The 17,276-nt window shown below is 48.2% G+C and overlaps 1 protein-coding gene across 1 annotated transcript in view; it reads right to left on the bottom strand.

Moving 5' to 3' along the window:
• LOC125436489 (tudor domain-containing protein 10-like) overlaps positions 1-17,276 on the bottom strand; it is a 22,944-nt gene extending 5,668 nt beyond the window's left edge. The window contains exons 1-8 of the mRNA XM_048503532.1: positions 17,057-17,276; positions 12,820-12,956; positions 10,122-10,192; positions 9,517-9,658; positions 8,520-8,562; positions 5,941-6,019; positions 765-912; positions 128-273 (exon numbers count right to left, since the gene is read on the bottom strand). Of these exons, the coding sequence (XP_048359489.1) occupies positions 128-273; positions 765-912; positions 5,941-6,019; positions 8,520-8,562; positions 9,517-9,658; positions 10,122-10,192; positions 12,820-12,956; positions 17,057-17,276 (986 nt within the window). The remainder of the gene's footprint in view (positions 1-127; positions 274-764; positions 913-5,940; positions 6,020-8,519; positions 8,563-9,516; positions 9,659-10,121; positions 10,193-12,819; positions 12,957-17,056) is intronic.

Below are 17,276 nucleotides of genomic sequence, written 5' to 3'. Positions count from 1 at the left end.
GTTGAAGGCAGGCGGGATCTGTTATCTGTGCCCTTGGTTGTGGTTGTTCCTGTACCTCTGACTGGCCACATGCTGGCCTAGAGAGACCGCCCCTGATGTAAGCACACACGGTAATATTTGCTTGTACCTATTCCAGGCGGTACCTTCCTCTCCCACAATGCACTCCGCCATACACCGCGTTCCTCGCTGGACTTCCTGTTTCGGCAGGAAGGGCATCTGGGATTCAACTTCTGCCAAAATGGAGAACAGCCTCTGCATGTCCCGATGGCTTTCCTACATTTAAAAAATTTGTAAAGTGATTTCAGCTTAAGAACATAAGGAAGAGCCTGCTGGATCAGACCAGAGTCCATCTAGTCCAGCACTCTGCTACTCGCAGTGGCCCACCAGGTGCCTTTGGGAGCTCACCTGCAGGAGGTGAAAGCAATGGCCTTCTGCTGCAGCTGCTCCCGAGCACCTGGTCTGCTAAGGCATTTGCAATCTCAGATCAAGGAGGATCAAGATTGGTAGCCAGAGATCGACTTCTCCTCCATAAATCTGTCCAAGCCCTTTTTAAAGCTATCCAGGTGAGTGGCCATCACCACCTCCTGTGGCAGCATATTCCAAACTCCAATCACACGTTGCGTGAAAAAATGTTTCCTTTTATTAGTCCTAATTCTTCCCCCCAGCATTTTCAATGAATGCCCCCTGGTTCTAGTATTGTTAGAAAGAGAGCAAAATTTCTCTCCGTCGACATTTTTTTACCACGGGCTCTCTTCATTACCGACCTCCGTGAGATGAATCGCCCAAAAGTACGGTGTCTGGGGCACTGTGTCAGTCACAAGGAGGGCTGCTTCTCCAGAGATCTTGCAGATGGATCCCAGCCAGTCCAGGACCACAAAGCAGTCCCGCAACATCTGCACCAAGAAAGAACTTCTAGGAAACAACACAAACAGTGTGAAGAGCAATCATGAAATTGCCAGCGGCCATTCGCACATACAAATGAGCCTTGCATCGAAGGGACGTAGGCTGGATGGCTGGAAATTTCACAACATTCAGGCCTGACCGACAATAAACCCATTTTTCTGTTAGGACCCAGGAGCCTCTGTTGGGATATTTGCAAGGGTCTGTCACAACTAAGTCATGAAAGGGTTAACTGTGTGTATGTTCACATGTTGCTGAGGTCACTGCTCTACTGATTAGCTACTGGTCAGTCAGACTTTGCTTTCATGCCAGTGGTTACGTATGTCAGACTCTCAAAGACCGTAGGAAAGTCCTAAAGCAGTTTATTCCAGGTAACACGAAGAGTAACAATGCAAAGCAGGATCTGAGCTAGAGAGCTCAGATCCCAGACCTATATCCTTTAACCCCCCCCCCCCCCGCCCCACCATTTCGTCCCACACCAAATGTCCACTACAGTATCTACAGCAATTGTACTACAAAGCTTCAAAGAAGCTGGGAACCTTTCACACCTCTTTGAAGATGGGCTGGCGCCAGGAGATTGCTAGGAAGGGAAGAGGGAAACAGGAAAGCATTTACCGGAGAACATTTGCAATTCACGCACAGCAAGACATCTAGGTACTGACAGGCATGGTCCTGACAATGTAGTCAGAGGTTATAAAGTTAACTCTCTTTGTTTGAGCACCACGATGCAGACACCATGAGATAGAGAAGCATGTAGCCCAGACCAAGTGTGCAGTACTGAAGAAGAAGAACAAGAAGAACAAGAACAAGAAGAAGAGGAGGAGGAGGAGTTTGGATTTATATCCCCCCCCTTTCTCTCCTGCAGGAGATTCAAAGGGGCTGACAATCTCCTTGCCCTTCCCCCCTCACAACAAACACCCTGTGAGGTAGGTGGGGCTGAGAGAGCTCCGAGAAGCTGTGACTAGCCCAAGGTCACCCAGCTGGCGTGTGTGGGAGTGTACAGGCTAATCTGAATTCCCCAGATAAGCCTCCACCGCTCAGGCGGCAGAGCGGAGAAACAAACCCGGTTCCTCCAGATTAGATACACGAGCTCTTAACCTCCTACGCCACTGCTGCTCCTATAGATATTTTCAACAGGAAAGGATAGCGTTTCTTATTTTATCTTCGTGTAACCCTCCCTTACACAGCAGCAGTGGCGTAGTGGCTAACAGCAGTGGCTAAGAGCAGGTGCACTCTGATCTGGAGGAACTGGGTTTGATTCCCAGCTCTGCTGCTTGAGTTGTGGAGGCTTATCTGAATGTTGTGAGGGGGAAAGGGCAAGGAGATTGTAAGCCCCTTTGAGTCTCCTACAGGAGAGAAAGGGGGGATATAAATCCAAACTCCTCCTCCTCCTCCTCCTCCTCCTCCTCCTTCACGCATTTATACAAAAGCAACCGAGAATATGTCTCTTCTATTACTCTATATTAAATTGGCTGCAGTCTCTTTACGAGCAGGCACAGTTCTATTGGTTTCGGACTCAATCACAAACAAGGCCCATCCCTTCCCTCTAGGTTTTAAATCAGCCCTGCAAAGTGCCGATTGTTGCTGTGGCAAAGGGTCACTATAGTCATCTTGCACAGAAGTACACTGGGTTGGATCAGAAACAGCTCCAAGCCAGTGCAAGTGGGTATTAAGCATGAAAATCTCTCCCAAATCACCCCCAGCAAAACATTTACCAAACAAATGTCAGCATCATGTCTCACAAAACACCTCCAGTGGAATCCACCCCCAAATCACTTTCAAAGTTTAAACTGGGGACCTCACATTCTCCCTTTAAGTCCATGCCAAAGGGGGTGGACTTAAAAGGAAAATCTGGGGAAAACGGGGGTGCCTGCTGTGAGAGGTGCAATTGTTAAACTAACAGCACCAAAATTTCAGTGTATCTTTAGGAGACTCTCCTGATGATACCACCCAGGTTTGGTGAAGTTTGGTTCAGGAAGTCCAAAGTTATGGACCCTCAAAGGTGTAGCCCCCATCTCCTATTAGCTCCCATTGGAAACAATGGGGGATAGGGGGACCCCTTTTGGGAGTCCATAACTTCGGACCCCCTCAACCAAACTTCACCTAACTTGGGTGGTATCATCAGGAGGGTCTCCTGAAAAATCCCTGAAAGTTTGGTGCTACCAGCCTAAAAACTGCGCCCCCTGCAGCCCAAAAACTGAAAAAACACTAAAAAACCCAAAAAACACCCAAGTGAACCTGAAATTTTTGCACGCCCCCGCCTCCATGTCCCCTAGGTAAATACGCCACTGCTGAAGTGTCCCTGCCCTGCCCTCAATGGCCCTGCCCAGCTCAGTCTTGCCAGATCTCACAAGCTAAGAAGACTGGCCCTGGTTAGCACTTGGATGGGACTCCACTAAGGAAGTTCAGGGTGGCTAGGAGGAAGCAAGCCATGGCAAACCACCACTGCTTGCCTCTTGCCTTACAAACTCTTATGGGGCGGCCACCAGTTGGGCACTACCTGACAGGACTTTCCACCACCCGAGTTTCCTAACATCGGAACAGTTGAGGCCAACGCGGCAGACACGGCTCCGGAACCACCAGTGAGGCCCTGGCAGAGGGCCAGGGGAAGGAACAGATACCAGACTTCCAGGGGAAAACAAGAGACAAACATCAACTTTAATGGTTGGGTCATTAATCTAATGGGTTGAGGCATTAGCTTGATGGTCCAAACTTGGGAGTGCCTGAAAGGGGGAAGGTAGCTGATGAAATTACAGCTATAGAACAATGACAATCCAAATCCCGCTTAAGAATCCAAAGGACAAAGCAAACCCCCAATTTGGATTAAGAATCCTGAGAACAAAGCTAACGCCAAGTTGCTGTGGTGCTTGCGTTTAGAAATCCCAACCATCCTGAGGTCGAAGACTTCCTAATACAGGACACAACACACATGTCCTAATTCTGAAGCTTGTAGATTTATTTTCATTTCACGTAGCTATTGGTCTTTGGAAGTGTCTATCACAACCAGTCATGAAAAGTGTTAATTATCTCTGTGTAAACAGGATGTTGAGGTCACAGTCCAATGAGCTGACCAATTGGTTTGTCATTGGCCAGTTTGATAGCTATTATTTATATGTTTGTGACCGTGTATACCTGAAGTTATATAGTTAGCTTGCCTTCTTTATTCCCAACCTCAAACTCTGGTTCTGACCAGTGGTGGGATCCAAAAATTTTAGTAACAGGTTCCCATGGTGGTGGGATTCAAACTGTGACGTAGCGCCAATGGGCCTGGGCAGGGCATGATGGGGGCGTGGCTGGGCATTTCAGGGGTGGGTCATTCCTGGGCAGGGCTGTGGCAAGGATGCAGCCACTGTGCCGGTCCTTGGGCGGGAAACGAATGCACGCAGGCTGCCACGCACACCGGTGCACCTCCTGCTAGACTGCTTCAAGTTCTGCACGTTACTGCTGAGAGGAGGGGCGTAACTAAGGCAAAAATCACGTGGCAAAATCACCAATTAGTAACCCCTTCTCGGCACACACAAATAATTAGTAACCTACTCTCGGGAACCTGTGAGAACCTGCTGGATCCCACCTCTGGTTCTGACTCTCAGTCCTTGTGACAGCCAGTGTGGTGTATTTGTATTTGTAACTTGATTTATACCCCGCTGTATCCCCAATGGGCTCAGGGCAGCTAACAACATAATAAAACAATATACATTATAACAAAGCAAATATTAAAACATACACGAAAACAACATAATAAGAATGAAATTTCCGATGGTGACTTAAACACTCCAAGCCTAACAATGAGCTAATAACAATAACAGCAGCACTACAGAGTACACATCAATACTAAATTCATACTATCAATGCATTAATAATAAATCAGTATGTTAAGAACAATACATTAACAATCCATCAGCATAACAAATATCAATATATAGACAATATCAATAGACTGTTTTGTGACATTGGAATTGTAGTAATTAAAAGCAAGCGGATTCTAATCTGGAGAACCGGGTTTTAATCCCCCTCCTGAGTGGCAGAGGCTTATCTGGTGAACCAGATGCGTTTCCGCACTCCTGAATTCCCGCTGGGTGACCTCGGGCTAATCACAGTTCTCTCAGGACTCTCTCAGCCCCACCTACCTCACAAGGTATCTGTTGTGGGGAGAGGAAGGGAAAGGAGCTTGTAAGCCCCCTTGAATCTCCTTACAGGAGATAAAGATGGGGTATAAATCCAAACTCTTCTTATTCTTTTAAATATGTTGACAGAATAGACCTTTTAACAAGCGGAAGCTGTGCTACCGAGGTAGAATAAGTGCAGCTGCAACAGGCTTGGCACGGCAGAAGAAACAACACGACACCATAAAGCAGTTTCACTTCCGAAGAAGACTTTTATCTTTAGGTGCAGGTGATTTACAGTGTAGACAGTATCAGTAAACAGTCGGGCAGCACGCTCCGCAGCAACTCAGAAATTCCTAGACACAGCACAGTGGAACATGCTCTACCTATATACTACTGTGAGCCAATCACAGTAAAGGTCAGTGAACAGGATTAAACTGGTTCTGTACAGTTACATCAGGTTCTGACAGGTGTTTCTGTCTGACAAGTGCTGTCACATAGATCACAATGATCTGTCTGCTCACAAGATGCACACCACATATTTTTTTATTCCCTGACATATGTAACAGAACAGTACAGTATTTATTGTTTTATCCCCATGGTTACCCTACCCTTTTAGCTAGTAAACCTTTATACTGAGCAACTATCGTTACTATCTGGTCTTTACTGGTGTTCAGCTGAACTCTGTTAATAATCCAGCAACACCAACCTTCCTCAGGCAATTTATATCATTCTGTCATCGTCCATTTTATCCTCGCAACAGCTTGCGAGACAAATTGAGCTTGGAAAGTGAGACTAGTCCAAGGGGATCCAGCAAGCTGCCGGGCCAAAGCGGGGATTTGAACTTGAGTCTCCCAGATACTAATCTGACTCTGTAACCACGACGTGGAACTGACTATTTCAAGCCTCTTTTGTGACACTGGAAAGTTCTCCTTACCTCATTTCCAGGGGAACCGCATATAAGCTCTTCTTCTTTGGAGGTGGTACGGCCTGGACATCAGATTTTGGAACGAGGGCTGCGGGAAACGACAAAAAAATAAGAAAACATCTGCTCAAATGCATTTGATCTAGCAAATGGATTGATGAAAAGCTACCAGTGATGAAAGCGCAAAATGTAACCTCGCTTCCAGATGGAAGGCACAGAGAAGAAACAATCCGACACAAAAAATGCCTCTCTCCGGCAAAGTGTTGGAGCGCACAAGCTGATCTGGTTCACCAGATAAGCCACCACAGCTCAAGTGGCAGAGCCGGGAATCAAACCCCGTTTTCCAGATTAGAGTCTACCTGCTCTTGACCACGGCATCAAGCTGGACCAACACCACACAGAACCTGAACTTCTGGGGTTCAGCGGAAAGGTGCTGTTGGCTGTCAGGGTCTGTGACTGAAAGCGGCATCTCTCATTCTCCCTGCTGACATCTTTTGTGTTGGAAAACAGAGTGAGAACCAGTTTATTTTTATACTCAAAGAAGTTCTGAGGGCTGTGTTTGGACTGGACCTCAATCCGTGAGGGGCTGTAAGATGAAGCTGTTGGTTCCCAGCAACCCAGTGTGTTTTCTGAGTTGTGTCCTGCAGTGATCTTAAAGTGAAGCAGCTGAAGGCGACAACAACACCTACAGAGCTCCTATGCTTAGAAAGGAACAGAAGAAGAAGAAGAAGAAGAAGAAGAAGAAGAAGAAGAAGAAGAAGAAGAAGAAGAAGAAGAGGAGGAGGAGGAGGAGGAGGAGTTTGGATTTAGATCCCTCCTTTCTTCCCTTTAGGAGACTCAAAGGGGCTTACAATCTCTTTGCCCTTCCCCCCTCACAACAAACACCCTGTGAGGTAGGTGGGGCTGAGAGAGCTCCGAGAAGCTGTGACTAGCCCAAGGTCACCCAGCTGGCGTGTGTGGGAGTGTACAGGCTAATCTGAATTCCCCAGATAAGCCTCCACAGCTCAGGCGGCAGAGCTGGGAATCAAACCCGGTTCCTCCAGATTAAATACATGAGCTCTTAACCTCCTACGCCACTGCTGCTCCTGCATTCATTCCTGGAAAACCAGGTGGGCTCCGTTTTCATAGAATCATAGAGTTGAGAGAGACCCCAGGGGCCATCAAGTCCAACTTCCTGCCATGCAGAAACACACAATCAACGCACTCCTGCCAGGTGGCCATCCAGCCTCTTTAAAAACCTCCAAAGGAGGAGACTCCACCACACTCCCAAGTAGTGCTTTCCACTGTCGATCAGCCCTGACGGTCAGGTAGTTTTTCCTGATGGAATCTCTTTCCCTGCACCTTGAACCCATGACTCCATGACCAAGCCTCTGGAGCCTCTGGAGCAGCAGAAGACAAGCTTGCTCCCTCACCAACATGACATGAATCCCTTCAAACATCTAAACATGACTATCATGTCACCCTTTAAACCTTCTCTTCTCCAGACTAAACATCCCCAAGTCTTCATAGGGCAGTGATGGCAAACCTTTTCAAGAATGAGTGCCCAAATTGCAACCCAAAACCCACTTATTTATCACAAAGTGCCAACATGGCAATTTAACCTGAATACTGAGGTTTTAGTGTAGAAAAAACGGTTGGCTCCGAGGCGTGCGTTACTTGGGAGTAAGGTTGGTGGTAGTTGGTAGCTTTGCTTTGAAGCAACCGTCAAACTCTTCCAACAGGTGAATCACGACCCTAGGAGGGTTTACTCAGAAGCAAGCCCCATTGCCAGCAGCCGAGCTTACTCCCAGGTAAAGGATTGTGCTTTAGTTCTTTGCATGAAACTCAGTGGGGGTTTAACAGCGCTTAACAGGGTTACCTACACTGGCTCCCCAAAACTAGGTCTTCGGTTTAATGCTAATAATCGAGCCCAGCGGCCCAGGCCAGCCTAGATGTGCGCGTGCCCACAGAGAGGGCTCTGAGTGCCACCTCTGGCACCCGTGCCATAGGTTCGCCACCACTGTCATAGGGCATGGATTCCAGACCTTTGACCATTTTGGCTGCCCTCCTGGGGACCAGTTCCAGCTTGACAATGCGCTTCTTGAATTGCGGTGCCCAGAACTGTACACAGTATTCCAGGTGAGGTCTGACCAATGCAGAACGAAGAGGTACAATCACATTCCTCAATCTAGACACTATACTCCTATTGATTCAGCCCAGAATCGCATTGGCTTTCCCTACCACTCAGATGGACGTGAAAGGAGCCTGCCTCTTTGTACTCCGGCAGACCTCCAAAGGCCCCCAGCGGACAGCACGGCGGCACCAGGTTGTTTGGCTAAAGGTTTTACGCCTCGTCAAGCATTTGGTTGCCAACTTCCAGGCGGCACCTAGAGATCTCGCACTATTATAATTGATCTCCAAATGACCAAGATCAGGTCCTCTGGAGGGCGGACTCTATGGTTTTGTGACCTGCGGAGGTCCCTTCCACCCACAAGCCACACCTCCCCAGGCTCCGTCCCCCAACTCTGCAGGTGTTTCCCAACCAAGAGGTGGCCAGCTCTTCTCAAACAAAGACAAGTTTTGAGAAATCGTAACAAAAAAATGTAACGTACCATTGCTGACCACAGACAATCCATTAAAGACTGGCTCCAAATCCTATGGGGGGGGGGGGGGGGAGGAATCAAAGTTCTATCATCAACCAAGAAACAAACATATAAAGAGAAACAAGCTTGGCTGTACACCTTATAAAACCTTGGTGAGTTCCACAGGGCCTGTAAGACTGAGCTGTTCCCCCGGGCCTTTGGTGAGGCCGGCCGCGGATCTACCGCCCCCCACTGAGGCTGCCAGTTTTCCATCTTGGCAGGGTCTTGATTCCATCTTGGGCCCTGCCTCTCCCCTCCCAGCCTTTTTGATCGGGCGCCTGTCTTTAATTTTGCTTGCTTTTAACTTTGTCATTTAAATTTTAAGAAACTGCTGCTGTGGAAATTTGTTTTAATGTGGTTAGTTTTAGTTATGTATTTTTGTGCTGTTATAGGAACAGCTGTACTGTGAGCCGCCTCGAGCCCTTTGGGGGTGAGGCGGCCTATAAATCTAATAAATTATTATTATTATTATTATTGTAATTGTATTGCCACTAGGGTGTTGTGGGTTTTCTGGGCTGCATGGCCGTGTCCCAGTAGCATTATTTCCTGTTCCAGTAGCAGTTTCTCCTGAACTGTGACTAGCCCAAGGTCACCCAGCTGGCATGTGTTGGAGTGCCCAAGCTGATCTGGTTCCCCAGATAAGCCTCCACAGCTCAAGCGGCAGAGCGGGGAATCAAACCCGGTTCCTCCAGATTAGAATGCACCTGCTCTTAACCGCTACACCACTGCTGCTCTTCTTATATAGTTTACATAAAAAGGGTTTGGGTTGTTTGTTGGTGAGTTTGCATATCTGTGTTACTTTGTTGCACTTTACATCACATTATAATTAACACCATAGCCACAACATTGACCGCGGGAGAGCGTTTTGTTTTTGTTAGACATCTGGCTGACTACCAGAGAAAACAGTGCAAGGCACGGGACTTGAGGGGTCTTTGGCTTAAGCCGATACGGCTGCTCTTATCTTTACCGGCATCTCCAGGGGGTTCTTCTTGGGGTCCGGGTTTTTCTCCTCGGCCACAATTAGCCGCTGCCCCTTCATCACGATCCCGTTGAGCTTCTGTATGGCAGACAGAGCCAACTCCGGGGAAGCCAATTCGACAAAGGCGAAACTGAAATGGGAGCAGAAGAAGAGTTTGGATTTCTATCCCCCCTTTCTCTCCTGCAGGAGACTCAAAGAGGCTGACAATCTCCTTGCCCTTCCCCCCTCACAACAAACACCCCGTGAGGTGGGTGGAGCTGAGAGAGCTCCAAGAAGCTGTGACTAGCCCAAGGTCACCCAGCTGGCGTGTGTGGGAGCGTACAGGCTAATCTGAATTCCCCAGAGAAGCCTCCACAGCTCAGGTAGCAGAGCTGGGAATCAACCCCCCCCCTCCCTCCTCCTCCTCGGGACGAGGGGCAGTAATTTTAAAAACGGGGAAAGAGGGGAGCGGATACGGAGTTCCCTACCTTCTGGCATTTCCCTAAATGCCCAACTGCATCGTGCTTAAACTGCACCATGTCCATTCCCAACTAAAAATGATGTCCACGAAGAAGAAAAGCCAGAAGTCTGGATGAGAGAAAATGCAAGGGTACCTTCTCGTAGAGTTCTGCCGAACCTTGACCGTCTTCAGGTTGAAATCCCGAAACAAGACTGCGATCTCCACCTGCAACGGAAACCCAAAAGATTCGTCCCAAATTGCTACCAGGGAGGAGACATCACGCGGACATCACCCCCTTCCTCCCAAACATCATGCTCGGCTCTTTGATGTTGCTTCCTCCACACTTCCTTCAAAGGACTTTACAAGTCTTTATTGGCATAGACAACAGTACAACAATAGTAAATGTAAAGAAGTAAGATTCACATACTTGGATCTGATTTCCTTGAATCTGAAACAGTGTAGTGATTGGTGGGCCAGAGATTCAACTGAGCCATCATTACACGGGCACAATCTATTAGCCTTGTCTTGCTTGTTAAATCTGCCATGTAACAAGGCAGAAGGCATAACATTAAACCTGGCGAGCATTATGGCTCTCCTTAGAGCAGGGTTTATTAAGCAATACAGGTAGTGTGCCAAGTGGCCCTGTTCAAATGGGAGAGAAAAATACAGGGGGGAGCACGTTTTCTTGGCTGCGGTGATTAGGGTAGAGAACTCTCTATCCAATAGTTGACCTTTTAATTTTCTATAAGCTTCTGAGTAGGACAAAGGGCAAAGTGAATCCACTGACAGTCCAATAGAAGCCATTTTTTCTTCGATTATGGAAAACCAGGGGTTGGAATGGGTGTCAGAGAGCAGACGGTGGACCAGGGAATTACAGTCCGAGAGAAAATGAATTCGCAGCCAGAATCTAAAAGCCCTCAGCCAAGCGGCTGATTCCAAGGAGTTTTGACCTAACTCCAGACAAAGGGCTGCATAGGGCACGCAATTTGGGAGTCCAGTTATCTTATGAAAAAATTTGGATTGAAGGGAATTCAAGGAGTGGCGAATAGCTTGAATCCAAATTGGGACTCCATAAAGCAATCTTGAGGCGACTTTGGCATTGAAAATTTTGAGGGCAGGAGGGATAAAGGAATGGCCACAGCTGTAAAAGAAACGTAGTAATGCTGACATACTGTTAGATGTAGCTAGGAGAGCGGCCTTCCTATGGGTTGCCCATGAAAGGTTGTAGGAGAATGAAAGGTCAAGGTACTTATAGCACTTAACCTGTTCAATTTGGGTGCAATTCATTGCCTATGTGAGTTTCTTAAAGCGCCTAGAGAAGACCAATACCTTGGTTTTTTCATAATTAATTGTCAGTCTGTTGGATTCACAGTAATCCACACAACGCTTCATTAAGCGTCTGAGGCCAACTCTGGATCGAGAGAGAAGGACAGCGTCATCTGCATAGAGCAGAGTTGATACATGGGATGTACCCAGTTTTGGGGCATGGCTGTTCACTGCTGAGAGAGCAGAGGGGAGGTCACTTAAGAAAAGATTGAAAAGAGTGGGGACCAGGACGCAGCCCTGTTGGACCCCTTTAGAAATTGAAGACTTTACAGTGGAACCTCGGTTTTCATCGATTTCGGTTTTCATCAATTTTTTCAGTGAAAAATTTGTCTCGGTTTTCATTTATTTGCCTCAGTTTTCATCAATTTGCAGTAAGGTGCAGAGGTTTGTGGAGAAAAATCTCCCGGACAAAGCTGTTGCAGGCCGTGTCTGCAACTCGTTTAATGACAATGTCTTGCCCTATTTCAGACAAATTTTAAAGAGGCATCAGAAACAGACCTCTTTGGACAGCTTTCTGGTGTGACACTGGTCCACTGGCTCTGAAGCTGGTCCTAGTGTTATTGCGTGTTACTGTTTTCAGCCTTACACACTATGTTCATTCACCCAAAAAATGTGTTGGGGGGGGGGGGGTTGTGTGCCTAGAATGAATTGGATTTACGTTGGATTTACGTTGATTCCAATGGAAAAGTTTGCCTCTGTTTTCATCGGTTTCAGTTTTCATCGATTCTTTTTGGACAGATTACCCATGAAAATCGACGTTCCACTGTATTATTATGTTTAATCTCAATGCTGCCAGTTCTTTCGCTGGCTGCTGGTCTTTCAATACAATTCGAGCCCCACTCAGAGCCCTAGGGTGTCATAACATATTGAAGAAGAGGAGGAGGAGGAGGAGTTTGTATTTATACCCCACCTTTCTCTCCTGTAAGGAGACTCAAGGTGGCTTACAAACTCCTTTCCCCACAACAGACACCTTGTGAGGTCACTGGGGTTGAGAGAGTCCTGTGAGAACTGTGACTAGCCCAAGGTCACCCAGCAGGAATGTAGGAGTACGGAAACACATCTGGTTCACCAGATAAGCCTCTGCCACTCAGGTGGAGGAATGGGGAATCAAACCCGGTTCTCCAGATTAGAATCCACTGGCTTCTTAACCACTACACTTCGCTGGCACTGTTGGCATAGTACTGGTGCGGATCCCAGCAGAGCTGCCTTCTGAATCTGACAGAGATTGATTTTGTCAATTTGAAGATGTTTCAAGTGCTGCTCTAGTGTTTTCCAAATGGCACGCAGGGTCCTGATTATTATTATCATTGACTTGAGTTCACTACAATGATCTTTGGACTCTGCATGGACCCAAACCAGGGTTGATTTTCCCCTTACGCCTTCCCCGTTTTGCTGTGATCTAGTCCACGTTCCGTTCCCAAGCATCCCTCAAAAAGCATTTTATAGTCAAGAGTAGAAGAGTCTGTCGTGGCTGTTTTCCATGCACAAAAACGAAGAAAGCCAAACGCAAAAAGAAAAGCCACCACCTCAGTGACATCGAAGGGGAGATTTCCAACATAAATTTTTGATTTCTTATCCTTCAAGGACTCTGAAAACACAAAGGAAAGAAAATTTAGCCACAACACAATACTGACTTTGGCCACAATAACATTTAACAACAGGCCTTTAAACCATATACACATAGATTAGATAGATTAGATAGAGAGGATAGATGATGGATGGTGGGTGGGTGGGTGGGTGGGTGGGTGGGTGGGTGGGTGGATGGATGGATGGATGGATGGATAGATAGATAGATTTGTGTGTGTACATCAGTGATGAGATTCAGCCAGTTCACATCATCAGTGGTGGAATTCAGCCGGTTCACACCGGTACCTAATTTTTTGTTGAGTTCAGCGAACTGGTTGTTAAAAGTGGCTTTCAGAGTCGCAGGTGCTAAAACCCCATCACCCGCTCTCCTAGGGGAGGGTGAACGAGGAAGCTTTCAGAACCCCCACTCCCAGGGAACCGAGGGGGCTTTCAGAGCAGTGGAGGCAAGGCCCTTTTGCCCCCCATCCACCCCCACAAAAAGTTCCTCTGTAACAGGTAAGTGGGTGGCGGAGGGAGCCAAACCAGTTCTTGAATTATCAGAATCCCACCATTAGTGTACACACACACACAGACAGAATATGTATTTTATTTATTTATTAAATTTGTAGGCCGCCTCATCCCCGAAGGGCTCGAGGCGGCTCCCAACACGGCTGTTCCCGACAGCAAATAATACAACATAAAAGTTAAACCATTAAAACTCAGCAGCAATCAATAAATACATTAAAACAGCCAGATTGTGTAAACACATATATACACAGGCGCCCGATCTAAGACCAGGAAAGTGTGTATGTATATATGTATGTATATATACACATATGCACGCACGCACGCACGCACGCACGCACGCACGCACACACACACTCTGTGTTCCCAGTCTTATAAAACAAGGACACACTAACTTTTGTGTAGTATGATTTGTTTTCCTTCAGAAAAATCCCTTGTGGTCGAAGGGTACTAATACAGTGGTATCAGGTAACAACTTACACACGGCAACCTGGGATTTTCAAGGTGAGCTGAAGTAGTGTGCCATTGCCCCCCTTTGTGTAGGAACCCCAGACTTCCATGGTGGTGTCCCCTCCAAATACTGACAAGATTGGACTAGTCTGAGCTATTCAGACTGCATATGGTCTATTCCAGTGATGGCGAACCTTTTCGAGACCGAGCGCCCAAATTGCAACCCCAAAACCCATTTATTTATCGCAAAGTGCCAACACGGCAATTGAACCTGAATACTGAGGTTTTAGTTTAGAAAAAAGGGTTGGCTCCGAGGTGTGCGTAACTCTTGAGTAAGCTTGGTGGTAGTCAGTGGCTTTGCTTTGAAGCAACCATGCAACTCTTCCAATGGGTGAATCACGACCCTAGGAGGGTTTACTCAGAAGCAAACCCCATTGCCAGCAACCGAGCTTACTCCCAGGGAAAGGATCACACTTTTCTTCTTTGCATGAAAATCAGGGGGTTTAATAGCACTTTACAGGGTTACCTACACTGCTTCCCCAAAACTAGGTCTTAGGTTTAATGCTAATAATCGAGCCCAGCGACCCAGGCCAGCCTAGATGTGTGTGTGAGGGGGGAGACTCTGTTTGTGCGTGCCCACAGAGAGGGCTCTGAGTGCCACCTCTGGCACCCGTGCCATAGGTTCACCACCACTGGTCTATTCATTTATTTTAAATCACCAAAACAAGGGAGCATATTTTCTGGATAATTGAACACACAACTAATCTGTGTTCAGTGATCCTGAAGTACTGAGAAGCAAGTGTGTTGGGGGTGGGGTTGACAAAGAACTGCTTAATTTGCGAGATAAATGGCACCTTCACATGGAAAAGTGGTATATCCTATTATACAAAAGGCTAGTCATGGAGGCGACGACGCACTTCCAGCCAATTGGCATCCACGACTCACTTCCAGTCAATCGCCATCTATGACGCACGGCACTTCCAACCAATTGCCATCTACGACTCACTTTCTGCCAATTGCCACGCATGGCTTGAGGAGGGGCACACACGGAATGAGTAAAAAAAATAACACAAACAAAATAGCAGAATGTGGCGGTTACTCACTCACTCTCGTGCATCTCCCCCATTGCTGAATAATCACAGTCACTGCAAGGACGTAGGTGGGGGGAAGGGTTTCTCAGGTTCAACCCCCCCCCCCCATTCATGTCCGAAGCTCCGCCCACCCGTTTGTGGGTTTTTAAAACATTTTTAGTGTTTTCCGGTCTTTGGCTTGCAGGGGGCGCATTGTTTAGGCTAGCAGCATCAAACTTTCAGGGATTGTTCGGAGGAATCTCCTGATGATATTACCCAAGTTTGGTGAGGTTTGGTTCAGGGGGTCCAAAGTTATGGACTCCCAAAGGGGGGTGACCCCATCCTCCATTGTTTCCAATGGGAACTAATAGAAGATGGGGGCTACACTTTTGAGGGTCCATAACTTTGGACACCCTGAACCAAACTTCACCAAACCTGGCAGGTATCACCAGGAGAGTCTCTTGCTGATACCACCCAGATTTTGTGAAGTTTGGTCCAGGGGGTCCAAAGCAATGGACTTCCAAAGGGGGTGCCCCCATCCCCCATTGTTTCTAATGGGAAGTAATAGGAGATGGGGCTATACTTTTGAGGGTCCATAACTTTGGACCCCCTGAACCAAAATTCACCAAACCTGGCAGGTATCACCAGGAGAGTCTCTTGCTGATACCACCCAGATTTTGTGAAGTTTGGTCCAGGGGGTCCAAAGCAATGGACTTCCAAAGGGGGTGCCCCCATCCCCCATTGTTTCCAATGGGAAGTAATATGCGATGGGGCTATACTTTTGAGGGTCCATAACTTTGGACCCCCTGAACCAAAATTCACCAAACCTGGGTGGTATCATTAGGAGAGTCTCCTAAAGATACCCTAAAAGTTTGGTGCTGCTAGCTTAACAATTGCACCCCTGACAGCAGGCACCCCACAAATTTCCCCAGATTCTTCTTTTAAATCCACCCCTTTCGGCATGGATTTAAAGGGAGAATTTGAGGTCCTCAGTTTAGAAGAAGAAGAAGAGTTTGGATTTATATCCCCCCTTTCTCTCCTGTAGGAGACTCAAAGGGGCTTACGATCTCCTTGCCCTTCCCCCCTCACAACAAACACCCTGCGAGGTAGGTGGGGCTGAGAGAGCTCCGAAAAGCTGTGACTAGCCCCAAGGTCACCCAGCTGGCCTGTGTGGGAGTGTACAGGCTAACCTGAATTCCCCAGATAAGCCTCCACAGCTCAGGCGGCAGAGCGGGGAATCAAACCCAGTTCCTCCAGATTAGAACGCACCTGCTCTTAACCACTACGCCACATTGAAAGTGATGCTATTTCAGGGTGGGGGATAATCCACCCCAAAACAGCATCACTTTCAATGTTGTTTAACTGGGGACCCCAGATTCTCCCTTTAAGGTGGATTTAAAAGGAGAATTTGGGCTGTCTAGTTTAAACGCCATTGAAAGTGGTGCTGTTTGGGGGTGGATTCCAGCATCACAGCGGCTGCCCGGGGGGGGGGGGGGGACCTCAGATTTTGCACCGGGCTCCATTTTCCCTCTACGCCTCTGCCCAGAGGGGAGGGCAGAAGGAACTGCCAGCTGCCGGCTGGGAGCCCAGCTGGTGGGGGGCAGGGGGTTGCAGGACGGGGGAGTCTGCCATCCCCGGCCTTGGAGAGCTGCTTTTATAAGCGCTAGGCCCGGGGCGGGGCTTGGAAAGGCGTGGTCATGCCCCAGGGGCGGGTGGGGGTGTGGCCCCACCCCCGAACCCTCCCCCCATAAAAAATCTATACCTACATCCAGTGGTGGGATCCAAAAATTTGAGTAACAGGTTCCCATGGTGGTGGGATTCAAACTGTGGCGTAGCGCCAATGGGGCTGGGTGGGGCACGACGGGGGCGTGGCCGGGCATTCCTGGGCGGGGCTGTGGCAAGGACGCAGCCGCTGCACCGGTCCTTGGGCGGGAAACGAATGCACGCAGGCGCAGGCTGCCACGCACGCCGGTGCACCTCCTGCTAGACTGCTTCAAGTTCTGCGCGCTACTGCTGAGAGGCAACAATCACGTGGCAAAATCACCAATTAGTAACCCCCTCTCGGCACACACAAATAAGTAGTAACCTACTCTCAGGAACCTGTGAGAACCTGCTGGATCCCACCTCTGCCTACATCCCTGAGTCACTGTACCGGCTACCGTTGCCTGAGGAGCAACAGGTGCAGGCATTGACCACCTCCCGCCCCCCACGGAAGGGTTTTGACTGCTGGTGGCCACAACTGTGGCGCTGATTGTGGCACGGCGATACAGGCATCCGGCAAGAGGAGCAGGCGTATGGGAACGGGAGGAGGAACAGAAAGCTACTGATACGGGGCCAAGGCTGGAGGGATTGCCCACCTCGGCGGCTGCCAT

Source organism: Sphaerodactylus townsendi, linkage group LG01 (genome assembly GCF_021028975.2).
Source record: "Sphaerodactylus townsendi isolate TG3544 linkage group LG01, MPM_Stown_v2.3, whole genome shotgun sequence".
Taxonomy (NCBI): domain Eukaryota; kingdom Metazoa; phylum Chordata; class Lepidosauria; order Squamata; family Sphaerodactylidae; genus Sphaerodactylus; species Sphaerodactylus townsendi.
This window is presented reverse-complemented; position numbering and strand designations above follow the sequence as displayed.